At 31.4% G+C, this 20,549-nt stretch overlaps 1 protein-coding gene across 3 annotated transcripts in view; it reads right to left on the reverse strand.

The window, feature by feature from the left end:
- Window positions 1-20,478, reverse strand: part of LOC143056217 (structural maintenance of chromosomes protein 6-like) — a 42,185-nt gene extending 21,707 nt beyond the window's left edge. Inside the window, exons 1-17 of one of the 3 annotated variants that reach the window (XM_076229316.1) lie at window positions 20,377-20,478; window positions 14,245-14,404; window positions 13,614-13,728; window positions 13,137-13,242; window positions 11,235-11,371; window positions 10,680-10,822; window positions 10,188-10,289; window positions 9,453-9,590; window positions 8,665-8,745; window positions 8,020-8,166; window positions 7,574-7,662; window positions 5,747-5,911; window positions 5,362-5,540; window positions 4,907-5,082; window positions 4,503-4,529; window positions 4,080-4,163; window positions 14-112 (exon numbers count right to left, since the gene is read on the reverse strand). In XM_076229316.1, the coding sequence (XP_076085431.1) occupies window positions 14-112; window positions 4,080-4,163; window positions 4,503-4,529; window positions 4,907-5,082; window positions 5,362-5,540; window positions 5,747-5,911; window positions 7,574-7,662; window positions 8,020-8,166; window positions 8,665-8,745; window positions 9,453-9,590; window positions 10,188-10,289; window positions 10,680-10,822; window positions 11,235-11,371; window positions 13,137-13,242; window positions 13,614-13,728; window positions 14,245-14,404; window positions 20,377-20,399 (1,971 nt within the window). In that variant the 5' untranslated portion in view covers window positions 20,400-20,478. Of the gene's footprint in view, window positions 1-13; window positions 113-4,079; window positions 4,164-4,502; window positions 4,530-4,906; window positions 5,083-5,361; window positions 5,541-5,746; window positions 5,912-7,573; window positions 7,663-8,019; window positions 8,167-8,664; window positions 8,746-9,452; window positions 9,591-10,187; window positions 10,290-10,679; window positions 10,823-11,234; window positions 11,372-13,136; window positions 13,243-13,613; window positions 13,729-14,244; window positions 14,405-20,361 lie in introns of all 3 variants that reach the window. The other 2 variants (XM_076229308.1, XM_076229300.1) reach the window with 2 other exon arrangements.
- Between the last annotated feature and the right edge of the window lie 71 nt (window positions 20,479-20,549).

Raw genomic sequence — 20,549 nt, forward strand, 5'->3', positions numbered from 1 at the left:
ACATAAGCTATACCTCTCTACAATTTTTGGGAGGACCTGGTCTTAATTCAGGGTCCATAACTTGAGTGGCTCTTTTTCTATCAGCAATCAACAAAATAAGCTCTATGCTTCTCTGAAATATAAAAAAAACACCAATTTCTTCAAATGTCCTTTGATGGTACAACTGTCATGACATTGTACAAAAAATGATCACTCTTTTTTCACATATTTTTCATATAAAGACAGTTTTCTTGTTTAATAGCACTTCAGATCATACACATTTTTTTTTAAATCTTTTTTTAACAAATTAAAGAACCTTAGTGAGCACGCTCACATACCCCACGTCCCCACATTGTCATTGGAGAAATTAAATAAGTATAAGAAAAAACCAGATGCTCCGCAGGGCGTAGCTTTATACGACCGCAGAGGTTGAACCCTGAACGGTTGGGGCAAGTATGGACACAACATTCAAGCTGGATTCAGCTCTAAATTTGGATTGTGATTAAATAGTTGACACAGCATAGGTTTCTGACACAGAATGAATGTGTTCTAATGAACTTAAAATTTTTGTTTTCTCTTAGAGCAATTCACTATGCTGTTGAATATTAATCCTCTCAAAAAAATGTTTGAAGAAATTTTCTTTTTTATTTATGAAATTTCAAATGAGAAAAATTGAACCCAATTTTTTTAATCACATCCCCCTTTCCCTTATTCCAAAACTAATCTCAATTAAAATTTCTAATGGAGTTTGCAACAATAACTACTCATTTAAATACATCATAAAATATTAAGATGTAAAAAAACTGCTTGTTATCACTGAATGGTAAAGATTATTTTAATTTATCAGTTGGTAGTAAAAAGTGAATATACATTGTATATTGTATATAACAAAGATTTAAGTTGATTCTGGACAAAGAAAGATAACTCCAATTAAAAAACAATTTGCTATTTCACAATATTGTGCAATTAGATATTTCTTGCCATTGCGCAATACTGTGCAATTGAAAAGACTTGCTATTGCACAATCTAAGTACATTTTTGGATTCAGCATATCAAAGAACCCCAAGATTTCTATTTTTGTTAAAATCAGACTAAGTTTAGTTTTGGACCCTTTGGACTTTAGTGTAGACCAATTTGAAAACAGGACCAAAAATGAAGAATATACATACACAGTTAGATTTGGTATATCAAAGAACCCCATTTATTCAATTTTAGATGAAATCAAACAAAGTTTAATTTTGGACCCCGATTTGGACCAACTTGAAAACTGGGCCAATAATCAAGAATCTAAGTACATTTTTAGATTCAGCATATCAAAGAACCTAACTGATTCATTTTTTGTCAAAATCAAACTAAGTTTAATTTTGGACCCTTTGGACCTTAATGTAGACCAATTTGAAAACGGGACCAAAAGTTAAGAATCTACATACACAGTCATGACAGTTAGATTCGGCATATCAAAGAACCCCAATTATTCAATTTTGATGAAATCAAACAAAGTTTAATTTTGGACCCTTTGGGCCCCTTATTCTGTTGGGACCAAAACTCCCAAAATCAATACCAACCTTCCTTTTATGGTCATAAACCTTGTGTTTAAATTTCATAGATTTCTATTTACTTATACTAACGTTATGGTGCAAAAACCAAGAAAAATGCTTATTTGGGTCCCTTTTTGGCCCCTAATTCCTAAACTGTTGGGACGAAAACTCCAAAAATCAATACCAACCTTCCTTTTGTAGTCATTAACATTGTGTTTAAATTTCATTGATTTCTATTTACTTAAACTAAAGTTATTGTGCGAAAAACCAAGAATAATGCTTATTTGGGCCCTTTTTGGCCCCTAATTCCTAAACTGTTGAAACCAAAACTCCCAAAATCAATCCCAACCGTTCTTTTGTGGTCATAAACCTTGTGTCAAAATTTCATAGATTTCTATAAACTTAAACTAAAGTTATAGTGCGAAAACCAAGAAAATGCTTATTTGGGCCCTTTTTGGCCCCTAATTCCTAAAATGTTGGGACCAAAACTCCCAAAATCAATACCAACCTTCCTTTTGTGGTCATAAACCTTGTGTTAAAATTTCATAGATTTCCATTCACTTTTACTAAAGTTAGAGTGCGAAAACTAAAAGTATTCGGACGACGACGACGACGCCAACGTGATAGCAATATACGAAGAAAAATTTTTCAAATTTTGCGGTCGTATAAAAATTGTATAAGAAAAAATATTGAATAATAATTTCCTGTCAATATACACATCTACATAGTATGTCCTTATTATCTACAAAATTTCATGAAATTCTGTTGTGTGTTTTCAGAGGAGTTGAGATGACAAACTGTTGCAGAAGTACATTGAAGCAAATAAGTTCAAAGGGGCGTAACTCCTAGAAATAAAATTGAATCGTAATTTCCCGTCGATATGCACAACTACATATTATGTCCTTTTCATATAAAAAGATTTCGTGAAATTCTGTTGTGTGGTTTGAGAGGAGTTGCGATGACAAACTGTTGCAGTAGTACATTAAGTAAATAAGTTCAAAGGGGCGTAACTCCTAGACAAGAGGCTGTCACAACGACAGCAAACCGGATTTATTAATATTTATTTGTGTCCTGGCAATATCACAAGAACCATTACTGACGAATGGTGAAAGTGAAAATCGTCAATATCAAATTTGACCTCCATTTTGTCATCAGTATCAACATATTAAAATTTGAAATCTTAGATTGAATGGTTCATGAGTAAATGCAACAACGTTAATGGAAACACCATTTTACAATCTTTCAAGAACCATAACGCCTGAACGGTAAAAGTCAAAATCGTCATTATTGAACTTGACCTCTATTTTGTCATCAGTAACAACATATAAAAATTTCAAAAGCTTTGGTTGAATGGTTCATGATAAAATGCACGGACACGACTGGAAACACCATTTTTCAATCTTTCAAGAACCATAACTCCTGAACGGTAAAGGTCAAAATCGTCATTATTGAACTTGACTTCTATTTTGTCATCAGTTACAACATATTAAAATTTGGGAAGCTTTAGTAGAACAGTTCATGCATAAATGCACGGACACAACTGGAAACTCCATTTTTCAATCTTTCAAAAACCATAACTCCTGAACGGTAAAAGTCAAAATCGTCATTATTGAACTTGACCTCCATTTTGTCATCAGTAACAACATATTAAAATTTGGGAAGCTTTGGTAGAACAGTTCATGCGTAAATGCACGGACACAACTGAAAACTCCATTTTTCAATCTTTCAAGAACCATAACTCCTGAACGGTAAAAGTCAAAATCGCCATTATTGAACTTGACCTTCATTTAGTTGTCAGTAACAACATATTAAAATTTTAAAAGCTTTGGCCAAACGGTTCATGAGTTAATGCACGGACAACATTTGATTGCCGCCCGCCCGACCGCCCGGCCGCCCGACTGCCCGACTGCCCGACCGCCCGGCCGCCCGGCCGCCCGCCGAGCATCCCCAAATCAATAACCGACATTTTTGTCACAAAAATCCGGTTAAAAAAAAATTGAATCGCAATTTCCCGTCGATATGCACAACTACATAGTATGTCCTTATTACCTGAAAAGGTTCGTGAAATTCTGTTGTGTGGTTTGAGAGGAGTTGCGATGACAAACTGTTGCAGAAGTACATTAAAGTAAATAAGTTCAAAGGGGCGCAACTCCTAGAAAAAAAATTGAATTGCAATTTCCCGTCGATATGCACAACTACATAGTATGTCCTTATTATCTAAAAAGGTTTCGTGAAATTCTGTTGTGTGGTTTGAGAGGAGTTGCGATGACAAACTGTTGCAGTAGTACATTAAAGTAAATAAGTTCAAAGGGGCGTAACTCCTAGAAAAAAAAATTGAATCGCAATTTCCCGTCGATATGCACAACTACATAGTATGTCCTTATTATCTGAAAAGGTTTCGTGAAATTCTGTTGTGTGGTTTGAGAGGAGTTGCGATGACAAGAAACAGGACTGACGGACTGACGGACGGACTGACGGACGGACAGACTTTGTTGCGTGGGGTATAATTAAACACTCATTAGTATTAAATGTAACCATTTTATATACTTCAACCTGTATTACCTGATCAATAAGACAATTAGCAATAACTGGATCTTCTACGTCTAAAACATCTATTACAGCAGGGAATTCATCACTCTGTACTCTCTGTAAAGTAAATAAGATATAAAGCTAAATTCATCACACTACACTCTGGCCTGAAACCAGAATTCATTCCTCTATCAGGTTTTCATAACGTTTTTTGTGTGTTATGTTCATTACCGTCCAAAAAAATATCCAATTTTCAGAAAAACCTAGACAAAAGGACACTTTCTGCCTTTAAATAACAGTTTCTTCTTAGGTAGATCATGTGTCTTTTTCTGAGCATCTCATTTGGTCATGTTGCAAAAATACTTTTTAGACAGAAATATCTAGTGACTAGCAATAAGCTTGTGCTGTGCAATTTTTATCACATTATTTTTTAAGGTAAATATCAAAGTGACTTACCAGTCTTGATGTATCATACACTTTATCCTGAAATACAAATAAACAGATTAAAATCACTGGTTGACTAAAAATGCCTTTTGCTTTAAAAAAAAAAATTACTTACAAATATCCTTTCTACACAAATAATTAGTTTTTTTAATCTAGTGGCATAACTGATAATGCATGAGATGTTAATTCATTTGCTTCAAGAGAGAATATCGGAAGTCTACTCATAGCTGATGCGATCTTACCTCATAACAACATAATCAAATAAGTTCTTCCTTTTCCTATAGAGTATTATCAACACCAGTTTGGTAAATATGTTCTTTTCTGAAAGTTGTTCTCAGTTGCTAGTTTCATTTTCTTAAAACTAAGGACCACACTACTGGTCATATTGTTCAAAAATTTAACTTATGACAATTTACCTTAAATTTGCTTGTTATAATAGAAGGACGAGATCTGTCACCACAGTGTCGATCCAAAATACTGTCTAAAAGTTTCTGATCATGGTGATCATTGCAACAAAAGGAACTTATTAAGTTTCCAAGGCAACGTTCAACAGGTAATGCCCACTTTTGGTCTTTAAGGTGAAAGCAGGCTCCTGTAATAAATTTTATAGAATGCAAAAATTAATCAGATTCAAATAACAAAGATGCACATAAATGGTCTACAACAAACAGTAAAATATATGGAAATATCATATGTAACGCCTAGGAGTCTGTATCAATAACCTGCCATTTAATGTGAAATTGATACAAAGCTGATTTATAGCTGAAAATTAGTTAATAACCTACTAATCCTGTTTTTTACAAATGAAAAGTTCCTTATTAATTATTTATTGGTCCTCCAGGTTGCGGATGAAAAACTTATAATTAATTACCTATTGGACCCCTAGGTCGCTGATGAAATGCTCCCTTCCTACAGTGTTCATCTATACTCTTCAGTACTGCTGGCACATAGGCACCAAATCTCTTGTATTTATCATTTTTTGCTGCATGTAGACTTTGTAAGGTCTTGGATTTTCTAGCTTCATTGGATTTCAATGCTTGAAATTCTTGGCTATTAAAAGGAAAAGTATAATTTTGTTAGTGTATTACATGCAGTTATATAAAACAGGCAAAAAAAGTGAAAATACAAAAAAAATGTATCTAATTGTTAAAAATGGCTCACAATACTATAGAGTGATAATCTAACAATTATTCCTCCATTAACTGAAATTTCTAGCCACCTCAATAAAAGAATCCACAGTTCTCTAGTATACCTACTTGATTTCATACATATCAGCTTTGTACTTAGTGACAGCACTTCTGAATTGTTCATTCTGATGTTCTGTTGTGTGCTGTTGAGCTTGCAATCCTTTGATTTGTTCCATCAGCTTTTCTATTTTCTCTTCCCTACCTCTCCTCTCAGATTCATAATCATGCTGGGCACTGAAACATATCATTAACTTATTATAGGCATAATAACTCACAGATACCATAATTAATAATATAAAATGTTTTACCGTAGAAAGGCTTGTATAGTTCACACTGGTACATAGTCCACACCCCTTCTCCCCATGAAATTTTAGGTAAAAAAACTTTTTGTAACTGTTAGAAAAGGTTTAATGAAACTCCGGTAATTTCAAATCCTGTGTGGTCGTTTGCGGTATTTTCTTGGAAAAAAATGTATTCCATCATCAAACAGAAGCTGAAACTGCTTGTAAATGATTCTAGAATGTTTCATGATTGTTAAAATAAGTTTAATTCACTTATTAAACAATTTAGAAACTTGTGTATGTTTAAACAGGAAGTTTAAAAAGCACTTGTAAAAGAAGAAACTAACCTGTGAGTTGAAATCCGTACATAAAAGTTATCATTATTATACGACTTTGAAAGTAAAACAGTTCCATCCTTTTGTAAAACAGTCTTTTTTTTATATCCGTCATATTAATGTTTGAAGGGTTTTTAGCTAATACAAATCATATTAGTCAGTATGAAACACCAAAACAGAAAGAACAATAACCGTTATGTTTTGTAGTTTACAATTTCTAAGCTGGTTTACGGCTGTCTTTTTCACTATGTTTGTATTGTTTCAATCAAGCAGATACCAGTTTATTTCAACACATGCATTGAAAAAAACCGAGAAATTGGTAATGAAAGGTTTAGTCTTTATATTTATCAGTATTAATTTTATATTGAGGAGAAATAACTTATTAATATGGACTAGTTAAAATTATTAGTTTGAAAAATGACAAGAGCGCCCTCTACAATATCAATAACAAAGATAGCGGTACATAAACAAACCACCTCACCCGTGAAATTGAATTTTTTCTCTTATTTCTTGCTTATGTACTCTATAAACGTATTTACACTTTTGGTATTTAGCTGTATTGTGCCTCTGAATGACCTTATATCACCTCCGGATAACCTTTTGATGTCAAGCAACAATCACTTTTTAGTTATGACGTCAAATGTTTTGAATTATGAGGTCAAAATTTACGGGAACCTGTGTGATTTTATGTAATGGCTGACAAATTTGCATACAAGTGTAAATACGTCTATTGTCCCCACCCCGTCTGGAAGGTCCAATTTGGGAGAATAAAACCGCTGACTATACAAGCCTTTCTACGGTATGTGTAAAATAAAGTTGAGAGTGCTTAAACTGATAACCTGGAAATAACCATGTACACTGTTTACCATTGAGGACATGTTTGTGTAATATGAATATAAACCATGCTTTGAAAAAGATTGACTTGCTGAGTGCTAGTTCATAATATAACAGTCAGCAGGAAGACATGATTCTACCCAGACATACATTTTCTGTTTCAGAGCCAACGCAGATTAGCTCTAAATGTGTATACTTTCAGTAAACTCCTTTCAGAAACCCATTTAAAAACAATGGGATGGCTCATCATAGAACCTTCATCTTGTAATTGTAATTCAACAAATTTAACAAAGGTATTTAAGAGAGAGTACATTATCATTCTAAAGAATTTGAATGTAAGATAATAAAAGTGATAAATCACACTGAACCTTAGGGCTAAGTCAACCAATGGCAATGGTATAACCTTATTACAGTAAACACCTCAGTATAAGTCATTAATCAATTACCTTTTCTGTAATTCTTTGATCCTAGCCTCCAAGGCACATTTTTCTCTCTGATTCTTCTTCAACGTATTTTCTACTCTTTTAAAATCATCCTGAATTCAAAATAATATAGTATTCAATTTTACCTTGCAGATGATATTCTTTTTACACAAGTTGTGATAACTTCTGGCAAATAAAATAGTCAGAGCTCAGACTTGCTTAAAAGCGCTAGCCTTATTGCCATATCAATTATATCTGTAATGTGAATGAAATAAGATTTAAGAAGTTCTTCCAATTGCTTTGTTGAAAAAACATGTGGGTATCTAATGAAAAGTGGCTACTATAGATAGTACTATTTTTTATACTTATGTTGAAACATTAAAGACAAACAATGTATTAATGTTTGAATCAAGTGTTTTCTAACTTTTTGAGTACAAGATTAACTTATTATATTAACTGTATCAACTTACCAAAGCATTTCTTGCAAACTTTTTCTTTTGCCCAAGAACTTCTTTTAATTCTTCATATTTGGGTCGTAGTAGTAGAACATCTTCACTTGCAGCCTTTAATTGTTCTTGAATGCTTTTTTGTTGGTTAACATATTTGTTCACATTATCCTGAAAAAATGTATAACCTAATTACTGTAACACACTATCACTGCTTTATAAATTAATCAGTCAATTATCCACCAGAACCTAAAGGATGAGAATGTATATAATCCATGACCAAAACCTATACAGCATCGTAAGACATAAAAGGCTCAAGTAACAAAATCTGAAACAATTTCAACTTGATAATCTCTCTTCAATGTGTCAGATCGTAACCAAACTAAAATCACATTTGTTATAACTACTGTTAGCATCAAACCAAGTAAAAGGTTCATTATGAAACATTATTTTAAGCAAATTTCAGTGCACCACTCACCCTTTTCTCTGTTATTTTAAGCAATATTCTACCATTAAGTGTCAGATATTCTCTTATACATATGTCTTTGGGTGACAGTATTTGAAAGATTTAATCAAATTAAATCCTATATCTAGGTTTATAAATGTTAAAATCTATTGGATACCAAGTTATTGCAGCTTAATATTATCATAAAAAGAATTCAGTATTACCTTTGCTTCTTCCACTTTTTGTTCAAATCTTGGCATCCTAGCTTTTTCTGAATCATGCTCTCTAACCAAAGGTTGCAATCCCTAAAATGTAGTAAACATTCCAATACATTTGATTGTTAGAGCAAATTTCATAAAACAAGTAGAGAAATACTTTGGTTAGCTTGCTTGCTTTATTTGTATATTGTAATTTTGGAATTGAGATTATGTCAAATCAAATTAAAATATAACATATTCAGGTTTGACTATGCTTATATAATTATTGTTTGAAGATGTCAATCTAAATTCCAAAGCCTTGAAAAAGCTTTTATACAAACAAAGCACGCAAATAGCTGGGCCAATCAAAGTTTTACTCTACAAGCATTAAGAAGTAGTTCTAAAATTTCAATGAAAACAAATGGAGTCTTATAACATTTCTTTTTTATTTAACATAAGGTTAACGCCCCTCAAACCAAGAACCATTTCATGTTCAGTGAACTGTTAAAAATAGGTCAATAATAAAACTATTGACTATGTGTAATAATTTAATATTGTAAACGTTGATAGACTTTAAGCTACATTTTTTTTAGGTCTTTCAAACAATTTAAAATTGTTATAAAAATTATTAATTTACCCTTTACTTGATATACTGTGGTAGTTACAAACTAAAAATGGATCAAATGCTCAACAAAATTATTCAAAGAATAGACAAATCTTCCTTTAATTATTACCTTCTCTTTTTCACTACTTACATGGATCAAATGTTCAACAAAATTATTCAAAGAATAGACAAATCTTCCTTAAGTTATTACCTTTTCCTTTTCACTAACAAAAGCCCAAGCCATATCTTCTTTCAATCTATCAATTTTCTTCTTTAAATCATCTATTGCTGTCAAAGATTTAAACTTCTGCTCCCAATCTAATACTTCTTTCTCAAGTTTCGGAAGCATCTACAATAAATATATGTCAACTTTTCATATCAGCTGCTAAGTATTATCAACTCACGAGTTTTTGTATAGACAAAACGTCATCATCATTTCTAATCCAAAGCAATTTATGAAAATTGTCTGACATGGACATAAAAGTGCATTTAAGTTGTCTAACAAAAATATCATGATAAATAATATATGATAATAAAGAAAATCAATACAATCTGTCATTCTACAAAAAAAATATATATGACTTGCAATTCCATGTCTTCTTACTTATTTTTGCCACTAGCAATAGTAAATTTTAGAAACCATATTTCAGTTTCATTAGCTTATCATTTGTAGCTACCAACTAGAACGAACACAGAATCACAATTACTGTCCTTCTAATAAAAGAATTTTGAGGGGAAGAAAAGCAATAAAATTAATTTGTCCCACTCGAAAAGCATTTATGACTTGTTTTCACAAAATAGCTCTATAAGACTTGGCCTTCTACTTAATAGTATTTTTATAATTTTAAGACAAAAGCTGAAAGAAAATAGTATTTTTATAATTTTAAGACAAAAGCTGAAAGAAATTAAGAAGATAAAAAACATTTCTTAATGAAGCTTGTGTTACCTGTTCCTTTTTCTCAATGACCTCTTTAGTGACCTCTCGATGTTGATCAGCTGTCTGATAATCAGCCTTCATTTGTTCTAGCTGTGTGGCCTTTAGAAAAAACTGTCAGAAAAAAGTTCAAAAGTTACACTCAAGTGAATTAACTTCAAATATTGTTAAATAAGCTGCATTATTAAGCCTAATTTTTTTTCCAAAATTAAAGGTTAAATACTTATGCTCATGAGGTTGGTGTCCTATAGATCTGAAAATTGCTAATGTTACGATTCAAAACTCTCAAGCTGCTGACAAAGCACAAATTGTGACAAACAAAAAATAGCTCAAATAGTCTCTCTTTTTTGAGGATACATATTCTTGTTTGCAATAAATAATGCATCTCTGTCATATTTTGAAATACTACTTATATTTGTTTTTTGTTGATTTACTGATTTAAGTTTAATCAAATGTACAATAATATTTAGAATACCTGTCAATCTTTAAATAATTTGTCCATACCTTATACTTATCATGAGGACTCTTTGAATTGAGGAAGTGACGACTTGTATCCTGATTTAAAATTGACACAGGATTATCTACTTGTATGTTGAACTGGTCCAATATACAATTCAAATCTTCTCTTTTGGAGGATATTATTTTACCTGAAATGGCCATTTTCATATAAATCATATCAATGAGTAGTCTTTTTTACAGATCAAGGAACATATTAATATTTTTTCAGGTTCTTTATATTATAAACTAACTTTGAAACAATTTGCACATGTTCACTTCTTAATACTAATAATACTATAAAACCTAGCAACATTAAGCAATCTGATATTTTGAATTGAAATGAGAAATCATATTTAGGTGCAGCTAATGATAGAGAATTCAACTTATTATGGCAGTTTTTTATTGTTCTTGGAAACATTCTATTTTACCACATCTGAAGCAGAACACATTGCATGCTTTTCAGATTTATTCACCAGACCACAGCCTTCATAAATTAGGTTTGCAAAGCATAATCAACAACAAATTTATTCTTTAATGAGATTCAGACTAAATAAATCTTACCATCTTTGGACTTGATTTTATAGCCACTTCCTCCATCTTTTGTAAATTTTCTTTCTACAATAATTGTATTGCCATATTCAGTAGGTTTATATGCATCAGCTCCTCTGTTCCTTAGATGAATCTCCAATTCAGCAGTTCTGAAATTAAACAATCAATTACAATAACTACTACTCTAAAGACATTGACAAACTTCCACATATTCTCTAATAACGAAAGCCTATGTTTTTTAATGGAAAACCTCAAAAATCAATTTGAGCAACACATTTTTTTTAATGCACAACTAGGTATGGTAAAAAGTAATTATAACAAATGGTGTATATATGAAAGTAAATACAAAGTATATGTTGTGTACCATACCTAGTTCATCAAATACTTATTTTGTACAATACTTAGTCATGAAAGTAAATACAAAGTATATGTTGTGTACCATACCTAGTTCATCCTTATTTTGTACAATACTTAGTCATGCATGTTTTATCTAATATTTTTATTTTATTTATATTCTATAACTTTCCTATATGTAGACGATTGATTATATTAACCTCTGATTGAATACATTGGGATACATCATAATTATCTGCAGGTTAAATAATTGAAAAGTCAAAAAATAATACACATTTCATTGAAAGTAAATAAGATGTGAGGACTAACAAGCAGTATTGTAGCTGTCACAGTTGTGAGGGTTAGGCACACATCTAAGTCTCACCACTCCTCCTTGTCTGATTAAGAAAGAGAAGCCACTTTGAATAACAATTGTTATCCATGGATAAGGTTTGTGTGGACTATGGAAAGTCATGATTCAGTGAATTCCTTGAAAAAAAAGCTTCAATTGTTTTATATCATCCTCAAATTTCTCAACCCAAACAAGTATAAACAGACTTCAAACCACAAGCAAAACATTCAACACTTGTTTGAAAAATAAGAGTTTCATGTAATTCCCAGTGGCGTAGCTTGCATGTATGCTCAGATGCTCAAGCATCCACATCATTTTGACCAAAATTTTTTTTTTTTTTAAATAAATATATAATGCAAGAGTATACACATGGTGGTATCCGAATGTAACAAGGGTGAGGATATAAGAATAGCGTCCAATCATTTCCGATGCAGTATGCGTGTTTTTTTCTTTATGTAAACAAGATGAATAAATCGCATAAAAGTGTTCTAGACTTTTTCATAAAAAATCTACTTCGTTCCGCGTCGTCGGCTACGACAAGCACAGACGACGATGATGATACGCAGACCTGCGGACAAGTTTGGTCTGAAATTGAGCCAAGCGGAGCTCTAACAGCAATGTTACTAGTTAACAAAAATCTGAAACATTGTATCCTGATATCGTTTCCTGTGGCACGAAAGACGACGTGATAAAAACTATATTTGTAATGGAGTGTTATCATTCCTGGGCTAATAAATACCCTTTTCCATCTTGGAACAAATATTAATTCAGTTCCTATATTCCGAAGTTCCGTTCAGAAGTGCCGCTTACTGTAATGGGTCTGTTTTTGAGATGTCAATATAAGATTTGGTGTGAAACATTTACATCAAATATTTCTGAATTTAATGATGGTAGTCAAGTTCGAGAAAACAATGAAATTCTGTTGGAAATATAATGTATATTTGTGGGTATTTTGAAATTAAACAAAAATCTAGCCAGTGTTGGATTCTAGGGGAGTACACATGCATACAGAGACAACGTCCGAAAAATATAATTTTCTGCGTAAAAAGTCCCCAAATTTTTTCGCCTCGCTACGCTACTGATTCCATGCTATTTTAGAATTATGTTTCATGTTGAGAAAGGAATATGTGGACTTTTTCTCAGGTCTGTACCACTTCCAGATAATAACAAGTCAAACGCAATATAAATATTTGTTGATGAAATTTTTCAATAATATTAAATATACATACTGTTTTCCATTTTTAATAAAACTTTTAATTGTTGTTCCTCTACTGGTTACTGAAGCTTTTCCACCCAATCCTACCACTAAAGCTGTTACTATTGCACTTTTGCCACCTTAAAGATAAATGTAACAAAAAAATCTTTTATAAAAAAAACAAATTTAACCTCATAGCTTTAATAACAAAATCTTTATAATAATATTGGAAAACATATTTAAAATTCAAAATGTACATTTGTAAAATGGGAAGGCTTTTAACTCTACATTTGTCATTTTTCTGCCCACATTAGTTTCACAGATAAAGACGTGTGGTCCAGAACATTCAAATCAGATATGTTAAAACACAATGTTACCAGATTTTTTTGTTGACCCAATCACTAAATGTGTCCAGTCCTTAAAACCAATGGATGCTGGCCTTTTAATTATACATGTGACATGAATGATGTGGTCAAAACCAACACCTGAATACAATAATAATCCCACTTACTTCCATTTCTGCCTACTACAAAATTTACATGAGGTCCTAATCGAACATCCAATCTGCTATGGCACATAAAATTTTTCATAGAGATCCGTTCTATAATTCCTATGTCAGCTTCTCTCTAAAAAGAACAAAATGTGTCCCTGTAAAAGATTATCTAGACATACTGCATATAGTCCCCATGTCATAATTGACCACAAAGGAAGAACTATTCACATATTCTTGGATTTCATCATATCAAGTCTACTGGTTTGATGATCTTTTTTTAATCCATGAAGTTATTATAAAACTTATCTAAATATAACAACAAACTACAGGGTGCAATAAGGTCTTTTACTTGGCCGTACTTTAAACTCAAATTTGAAATTTAACTTTAAGATTTCAATTAACAAATGATTAATGAGATTTATACCAATGTCAACTCAATAATAAATTTTGTTTCGATTTCTCAACTGGCCCTTCCATATTTTTTTGTGAATACACATAGCTTTGGTTTTATTTGCAATTTTTGGACTTGATTTTGAAAATAAAGAGCACATGCAAGTACCATGAATTGTCATATATATCATAATACCATCCTGTTTTTCTTTGATTTTGACTTGACTTAATAAATATATATCTGCTGAATAACACTTACTGTCTGAACATCAAAATCTGCTTGTTGAGTGAGATTGAAGTCATCATCATCATCACTATTATCTTCCGTCTTTCTGTCTTTGGTTCTTTTTTTACTTGGGCCAGATTCTTCATTATTTTTTCTCTTACTAGCCTTCCCTTTGGATTTCTTATCATACAGTCTACAGAGAAATAATAGTTTTACGTGATTGTTAGAATATCTGAGAATATTATGTTAACTATAATATTCTAACTTCTGTGTGTAATTCTAGTCATATCAGTATTTATTTCAATTCATTAGAAAGACCTATTGTATTTGTTCTGAGTATTTTTTTTATTTTCTTCCGCCTAATTTTGTTCTTGCGATAAATATTTGTTTCGCAATATGTCACTTAAATATTTCTCATATGATATCTTATAGTTCATGCGTTTTTAAATTTCACCCTACTAAGACGAACATTTTTCTTTGTTAGAGTTATCTCCCTGAACACTGTTTTCCTTGAGACTACATCTCCTTCGTAACCGCAGAAGAAAGTGACAAATTTATTTTATATAATTGCTCGTTATATCCTTCGCATGATTTGTCCTATTTTGACCGAAGCGATATAAACACTCCATATGAGAGTTATTTCCCCTTGTGCCTATGATATAAGTAATATGCATTTCTAACTGGTTAACCATAAGTGATAGAGATCTAGGGTCTTTTGATTTGAGGTCCTTGGTCCAAAAAAAATAAATTTTGATTTTGGCTTACTTTCAAAAACGGTATAAGATATCGACAACATATTTTTACTAAATTGTAAGTTGCGAAATGTTGTAACACATGAATTTTGGTTGAAAGGGTATGTTGACAGTAAAAGGAGTTTTCTCCCTTTTTATATTCAATATGACATGTATGGTGGTATAACTCATTTACCAAGTATAATAAAGACCTAGGGTAATTTGATTATAGGTCCTTGGTGTATGACATTGAAATTGAGCTCAAGGTCAAAGATAGATTTGATGTTCTAGATTTTGACCTTTGCTTTAACTTCATATTTAAACACAATAAAGCTGATAAAGCCATGGGACTTTCTCATTAGGTTGCAATTTACATGACCTTGAGAATGCAACGGGAAATGACTTTATTTAAACCGGATTTAGCTTTGTTTTGTACTTATGATGTAAAAGTTTATAGGACCATATATTTTTGGAATCAGTGTCAAGTAATTTATCAAATAATACAGAAAGACATTTTTTCAGACTGGAAGTAACAAATTATCTCCCTTATTTCAACAAAATTGTTTAGAAACCATATATTTTGGGAATAAGCGTACATAAAGTTATCATTTGACACAGTATATGACATTTTAAACTGTATTTTAATATTTTCATATCAATATGAATCGCAAGAAGTGGAAAGACAAGTCAGAGAACAATTGGTTTTTAATTGTTATAATATATAGACATATTAGAGGAAAAAATTCAAATACATGTAACAGTAACACAAAAGCAACATCTGTGCTGTGATGCAACAAATACACTATAGTATTCATATTAATAAAATCCACCCCATTCATTGCCATTCAGCAATGGAATCTTTTTTGAAGTGAATTATACATTTTTAAAGATACTCCAGACAAGTAAAATGATTAAAATAACTAATTGGAAAGTTTTGAAGAGAAGGGTTCACAATTCAATACTTCATAGAATAATGTTCTCAGTTTCTGATAGATTTAAAATTAATAGTATATGAAACAAAGATTCTTCTAAAAAAGTTTATACTTCTTTTTCCAAACATAAAACTTTGGTCTGATTGATCAAAAGGTGCACAATCAAAATCTCTGTCTGCCTAAATTTGTTTGCAAATAGTTGATTTTAGGGCTATTTCTACTTTTAACCACAGATAATCCATAATTTAAATTATTTTCAGATTGTAGACCACCAGTCTAATCTAAAACTGAGAGTAAGAGCTAATTCTAGATCCAGAATTGACAAAACCAAGCGTTTTAATGAATATGCAAAGGAATTGGTTTGACTTGATGCTAAATCAACCAAGTGTGGACGACTTTCAAAGCCAGAGAAAAATGATTTGTTGGTTTTCCCTAATCTGACCAGATGACAGGTCTACTTTAAACTGCTGGATAATTTTTTCACTTTCTTCAACTGAAAGAGAGAAAAAAACATCTGCGTCTTGTTCCAGCTTTCAATGTCAACAAACATTTTTTCATAAAGATTTCACTTTTGTTGTTTAGAAGCATTACAATATCAGATAAATATTTTCCAGTCTTGGTTTCTTGATTGCTGAATTTCAAAGCACTTAACTGTCAGATCAAAAAGATAACAATGATTTAAAGTGTTCAGCTACTCTTTTTTAGATCCCCAAAAATGGCCAAAAAAGGAACCAATCGCCAGTATTCTGTCCAGATTGAATACATGGACACAAGTTCTTTATGCCATTAAAGTCAACCGCATTTAATATTATTTGTCAAGTACAGAAATATTTGTTATATAGCAGTCTAAAGCAACACCATTTGATATACTCTACCAGGTCTAGAACATTTCCAAATGTTACAGGAAACCACCAATAATTTTTTCCCGGGTCTAACTTAGTTTTCTGAAGGCAAAAGATTGATTTTTTTTATTTGACAAACCAATTGAAATAAGCAATACACATAAGTCCGATGAGTACCATTACAAGATCACAAGAATGGATAAAGTAAGACTAAAATTAATGAAAATTGTTTAGTTTTATTGTCAAATGCCAGTACTGGTCTATAAACAAGTTATATTTGGCTGATTTAAGAAGGTTATTCTGCACTTAGACCTCCACAAATTATGTCAAAGGCGACAAAAGGGAACTTTTACTCAAAATTGTGTCAATTGAAACCTGTCTACTGCAATCACCATTTCCCATTTAAGTAACCAATGACGATGTTGTTCCTTTCCTATATCACAGTATCATACATATGTATGTTACTTTGTGCCCCTGACATGTGACTGTACAGGGCTTGACTACCTTATTCTGTTGTTAAAATAATACCCTAATTTTTTTTCAACTGAAATATTTTTTAAATAAAAATGAAGAAATAATTGATCATTAAATTCTTAAAATCATATTTGCTCATACAGTACCGGTAGAGACTTATTTTTATGGATGTCTTAATCCGTCTAGTCAGATATGAATAATCCGACATTTTTATGGTAGGTAGTATGGTCATTAATCAACAGATCCAGGTGTGAATGGTAATATATTTGTGCTTTCATCTCAATCCGTGCTACTAGAATTACGGTTCACTGATTTCAGAATCAGGTTACCTGTAGTTTTAACCTCTCAGTCACTCTATTGATTATATTGGTTCTACATCGTATTTGACATAAAATATTTTTACAGGTGAAGTACTGGAGAAGACTTTGTTTTAATAAAAATAGCCTGATTTTTTTAATTATGGATTTTATATTTAACTATTTATTTTCATTGTTCCTCAAAATTATTTTTATTTTATGTTCCTTGTTTGTTTGTTTTTTGTATTTTTTCTTATGTGTTTGCATAAATTTTTAAACATATTTTTATTCTTTATCTGAAAGTTATTTTTGTTTTACTGATTTATTTTCCACGTAAATCCAGTGATTAGCAGAATGCTGCTGCATACGTTTTAGTTTGACGCGGTCACATGCAAATATTTCTATATTAATCACACTTCATTTGTATTTAATATTCAGTCTGTGTTGGGTCAGTTCCGAGATAAAAATAATTATTGTATACTAGTAGCTTGATGATTCATTATAGTTGTGAATTTACCTTTTACAGTAACTGTAAACAAATATTGTCCAAAAGTTGGAGATATATAACTAAAATAGAATGCAAATAATAACACTAGAAGAAGTATTGATTCCTCCCGGGCATTTTTTTTTTTTAATATTTCCGTGTTTGTTCATTATGCTAAATTAATAGAGCTGCATTGGGGGTAGGAGGGGTCCGGATCTCGAAATCCCGGGTTTAAAAACACGAAGTCCCAAGGTCCCGAATTTGAATAAATATAAATCTCGACATCCCGAAATTCGAATAAAAAGAATTCCCAGATCCCGAAAGGGTCAATCCTGAAATCCCGAACTTAATTGCATAATATTAATTTACGCACAATCCATGTAAACTTGGAAACTTGTATGTTATATTTTTGATAGCAATCTAAAAAAAATATTTGCAGTGAAAAGAAAATTCCATGATACACATATTAGTGATCAACAGCGTGTGCATGTGGTTGAACTTTAACTTGACTTCACTCACTATATTGAATATTAAAGATCGATTTTGTCCACTGCACGAGATTTTTATATGGCGGGAAATATCGTAACAGTAAACACAGGTGACCTTACTGAACGACCGTGGGAAAATCCATTCATGATTAAAATGATGTGGAATGATTGACAGTATTATGCTTTAGTTTTGAGGCTCTTGATCGAGATCCAATTACAATTGATTTACCAGAATAGAAATTTAATCGATTTACATACATGTATAATCAAAACAAGAATTAGTCTTCTTTAATTATTTTGATTTTCGTGTATCGATTGACACAATTCGTAAAATATATATATATAATAAAAACTCTGGCGATTTTCATGAAAATTTCAAACATGAAAATAGGAAAGCAATATCTTTGTTATAATACAATGAGTGTCAACAATTTTTTGTTTAAATAAAAAAATGGGATCGAAATATGATCACGGCGTTATAAATATTGTTTAAACAAAATCAATTGTTTCAAAGAGATTAACAGGAAATATGTCAAAATATAAAGCACGACCAAATTGTTTTACTTGCGAGAAATGATTGACAGGTGTGAATAGACGTAGAGGCTCAGACGGGGAAAGTTGTATCAAAAGGAAAATAAGTTTATTCACAATGCCTATATTTTAAAAATGCGATATGTTGGCCTTATACTTAAAATTGTGTTTCTAATAATAACATATAAAGGAACAGGACGTTAAATTGTTAAAAGGGGGAAATACTATAACCATCAACGAAAACTCGTATAATTTACGGGATTGATTCTCAACAATTTGATTTAAACTTCAATTGAAAACAGTCCTGGTTGTTATAATTTTGAATTAGATGAAATATTTACAAATACAAAATAGTTTTTTAGCACAAAACTATTACAATAATTGGCAACACAATATATTGTTAAAAATCGTCTTTATTTTCAAGTTATAAAAAAAAAATCCCATATTCATGATATTTAATTTTAATTTTAATTCTTTCTCTTTGTATACAAAACAATATTTTACATTTATCTCTTCTCCATAAATACTAATATATCTGTACAGGTAAAATTTAATTCTTATCAAGCTGGTACAGATTGATTTACGACCTTCCACTTGGATATTGCACAGGTTAATATCACAGCAGGTGTTTATTACATTGGGACAACTGTCCGACCAGTCTGACATCTAGACGGATTAAGACATCCATACAAATAAGTCTCTACCTGTACTGTAGGTAGACACATCAATACAATAAGGCATTGATTTGTAATAACAAATATTTTATCAACTTATATTAGACCAGGATACAACTCCAATGATTGTAGACAGACATGCCTACAAGACGGTGCCTCATGTGCAGAGTGATGGTATTTAGGCATTGATGAAAACTAGAACCCAAGTCCTGTGAAAAGACTCGATTCAGTTGTTTCCGACCCATATTTTTTAATAGGATTTCAAGAGATATAAATCAAATTTTGTTCAATTAATTCAATTTATTTTGTTTGGTGAATCAACTTTTAATCAAATGCAAAATGGTTAATATAAAGATTTTTTGGACAAGTTACACAATTTCGGACGAGTAAGTTTTGGTATGTATTTGTCATATTGGAAAAGTGAAAAAAGTTATTATAGAGGCCTGCTGAGGGCTTTAGACTGCAGTGTATATCTGTAACTTGAGACAAAAAAGTTATTATAGAGGCCTGCTGAGTGCTGTAGACTGCAGTGTATATCTGTAACTTGAGACAAAAAAGTTGAACAAGTATAACATGCAAAATTGTAAAACCCTAATGGACATGAACATGTAGCTGCACATATTACATTCTCTCAATTTGGATACAATTGAAATTAAATTAATACAGAGCACTATAGTATAACCCATGTGCATAAATACTCTATATTGTCATAAACTTCATCATCAGCCAGATCCATCTCTGTTGACTTCTAAAAATAGCGGGAAATCTTCGTCTGCTGAACGTTTAAGAATACCTAAGCTATATATCAAACACCCATTTCACCCTGATTTAAATATTCAAAGAGGCTCACTTAAGGTTATCGTATTTGTACGTCAATGTTTGATGT

Source organism: Mytilus galloprovincialis, chromosome 1 (assembly GCF_965363235.1).
Source record: "Mytilus galloprovincialis chromosome 1, xbMytGall1.hap1.1, whole genome shotgun sequence".
Lineage (NCBI taxonomy): Eukaryota > Metazoa > Mollusca > Bivalvia > Mytilida > Mytilidae > Mytilus > Mytilus galloprovincialis.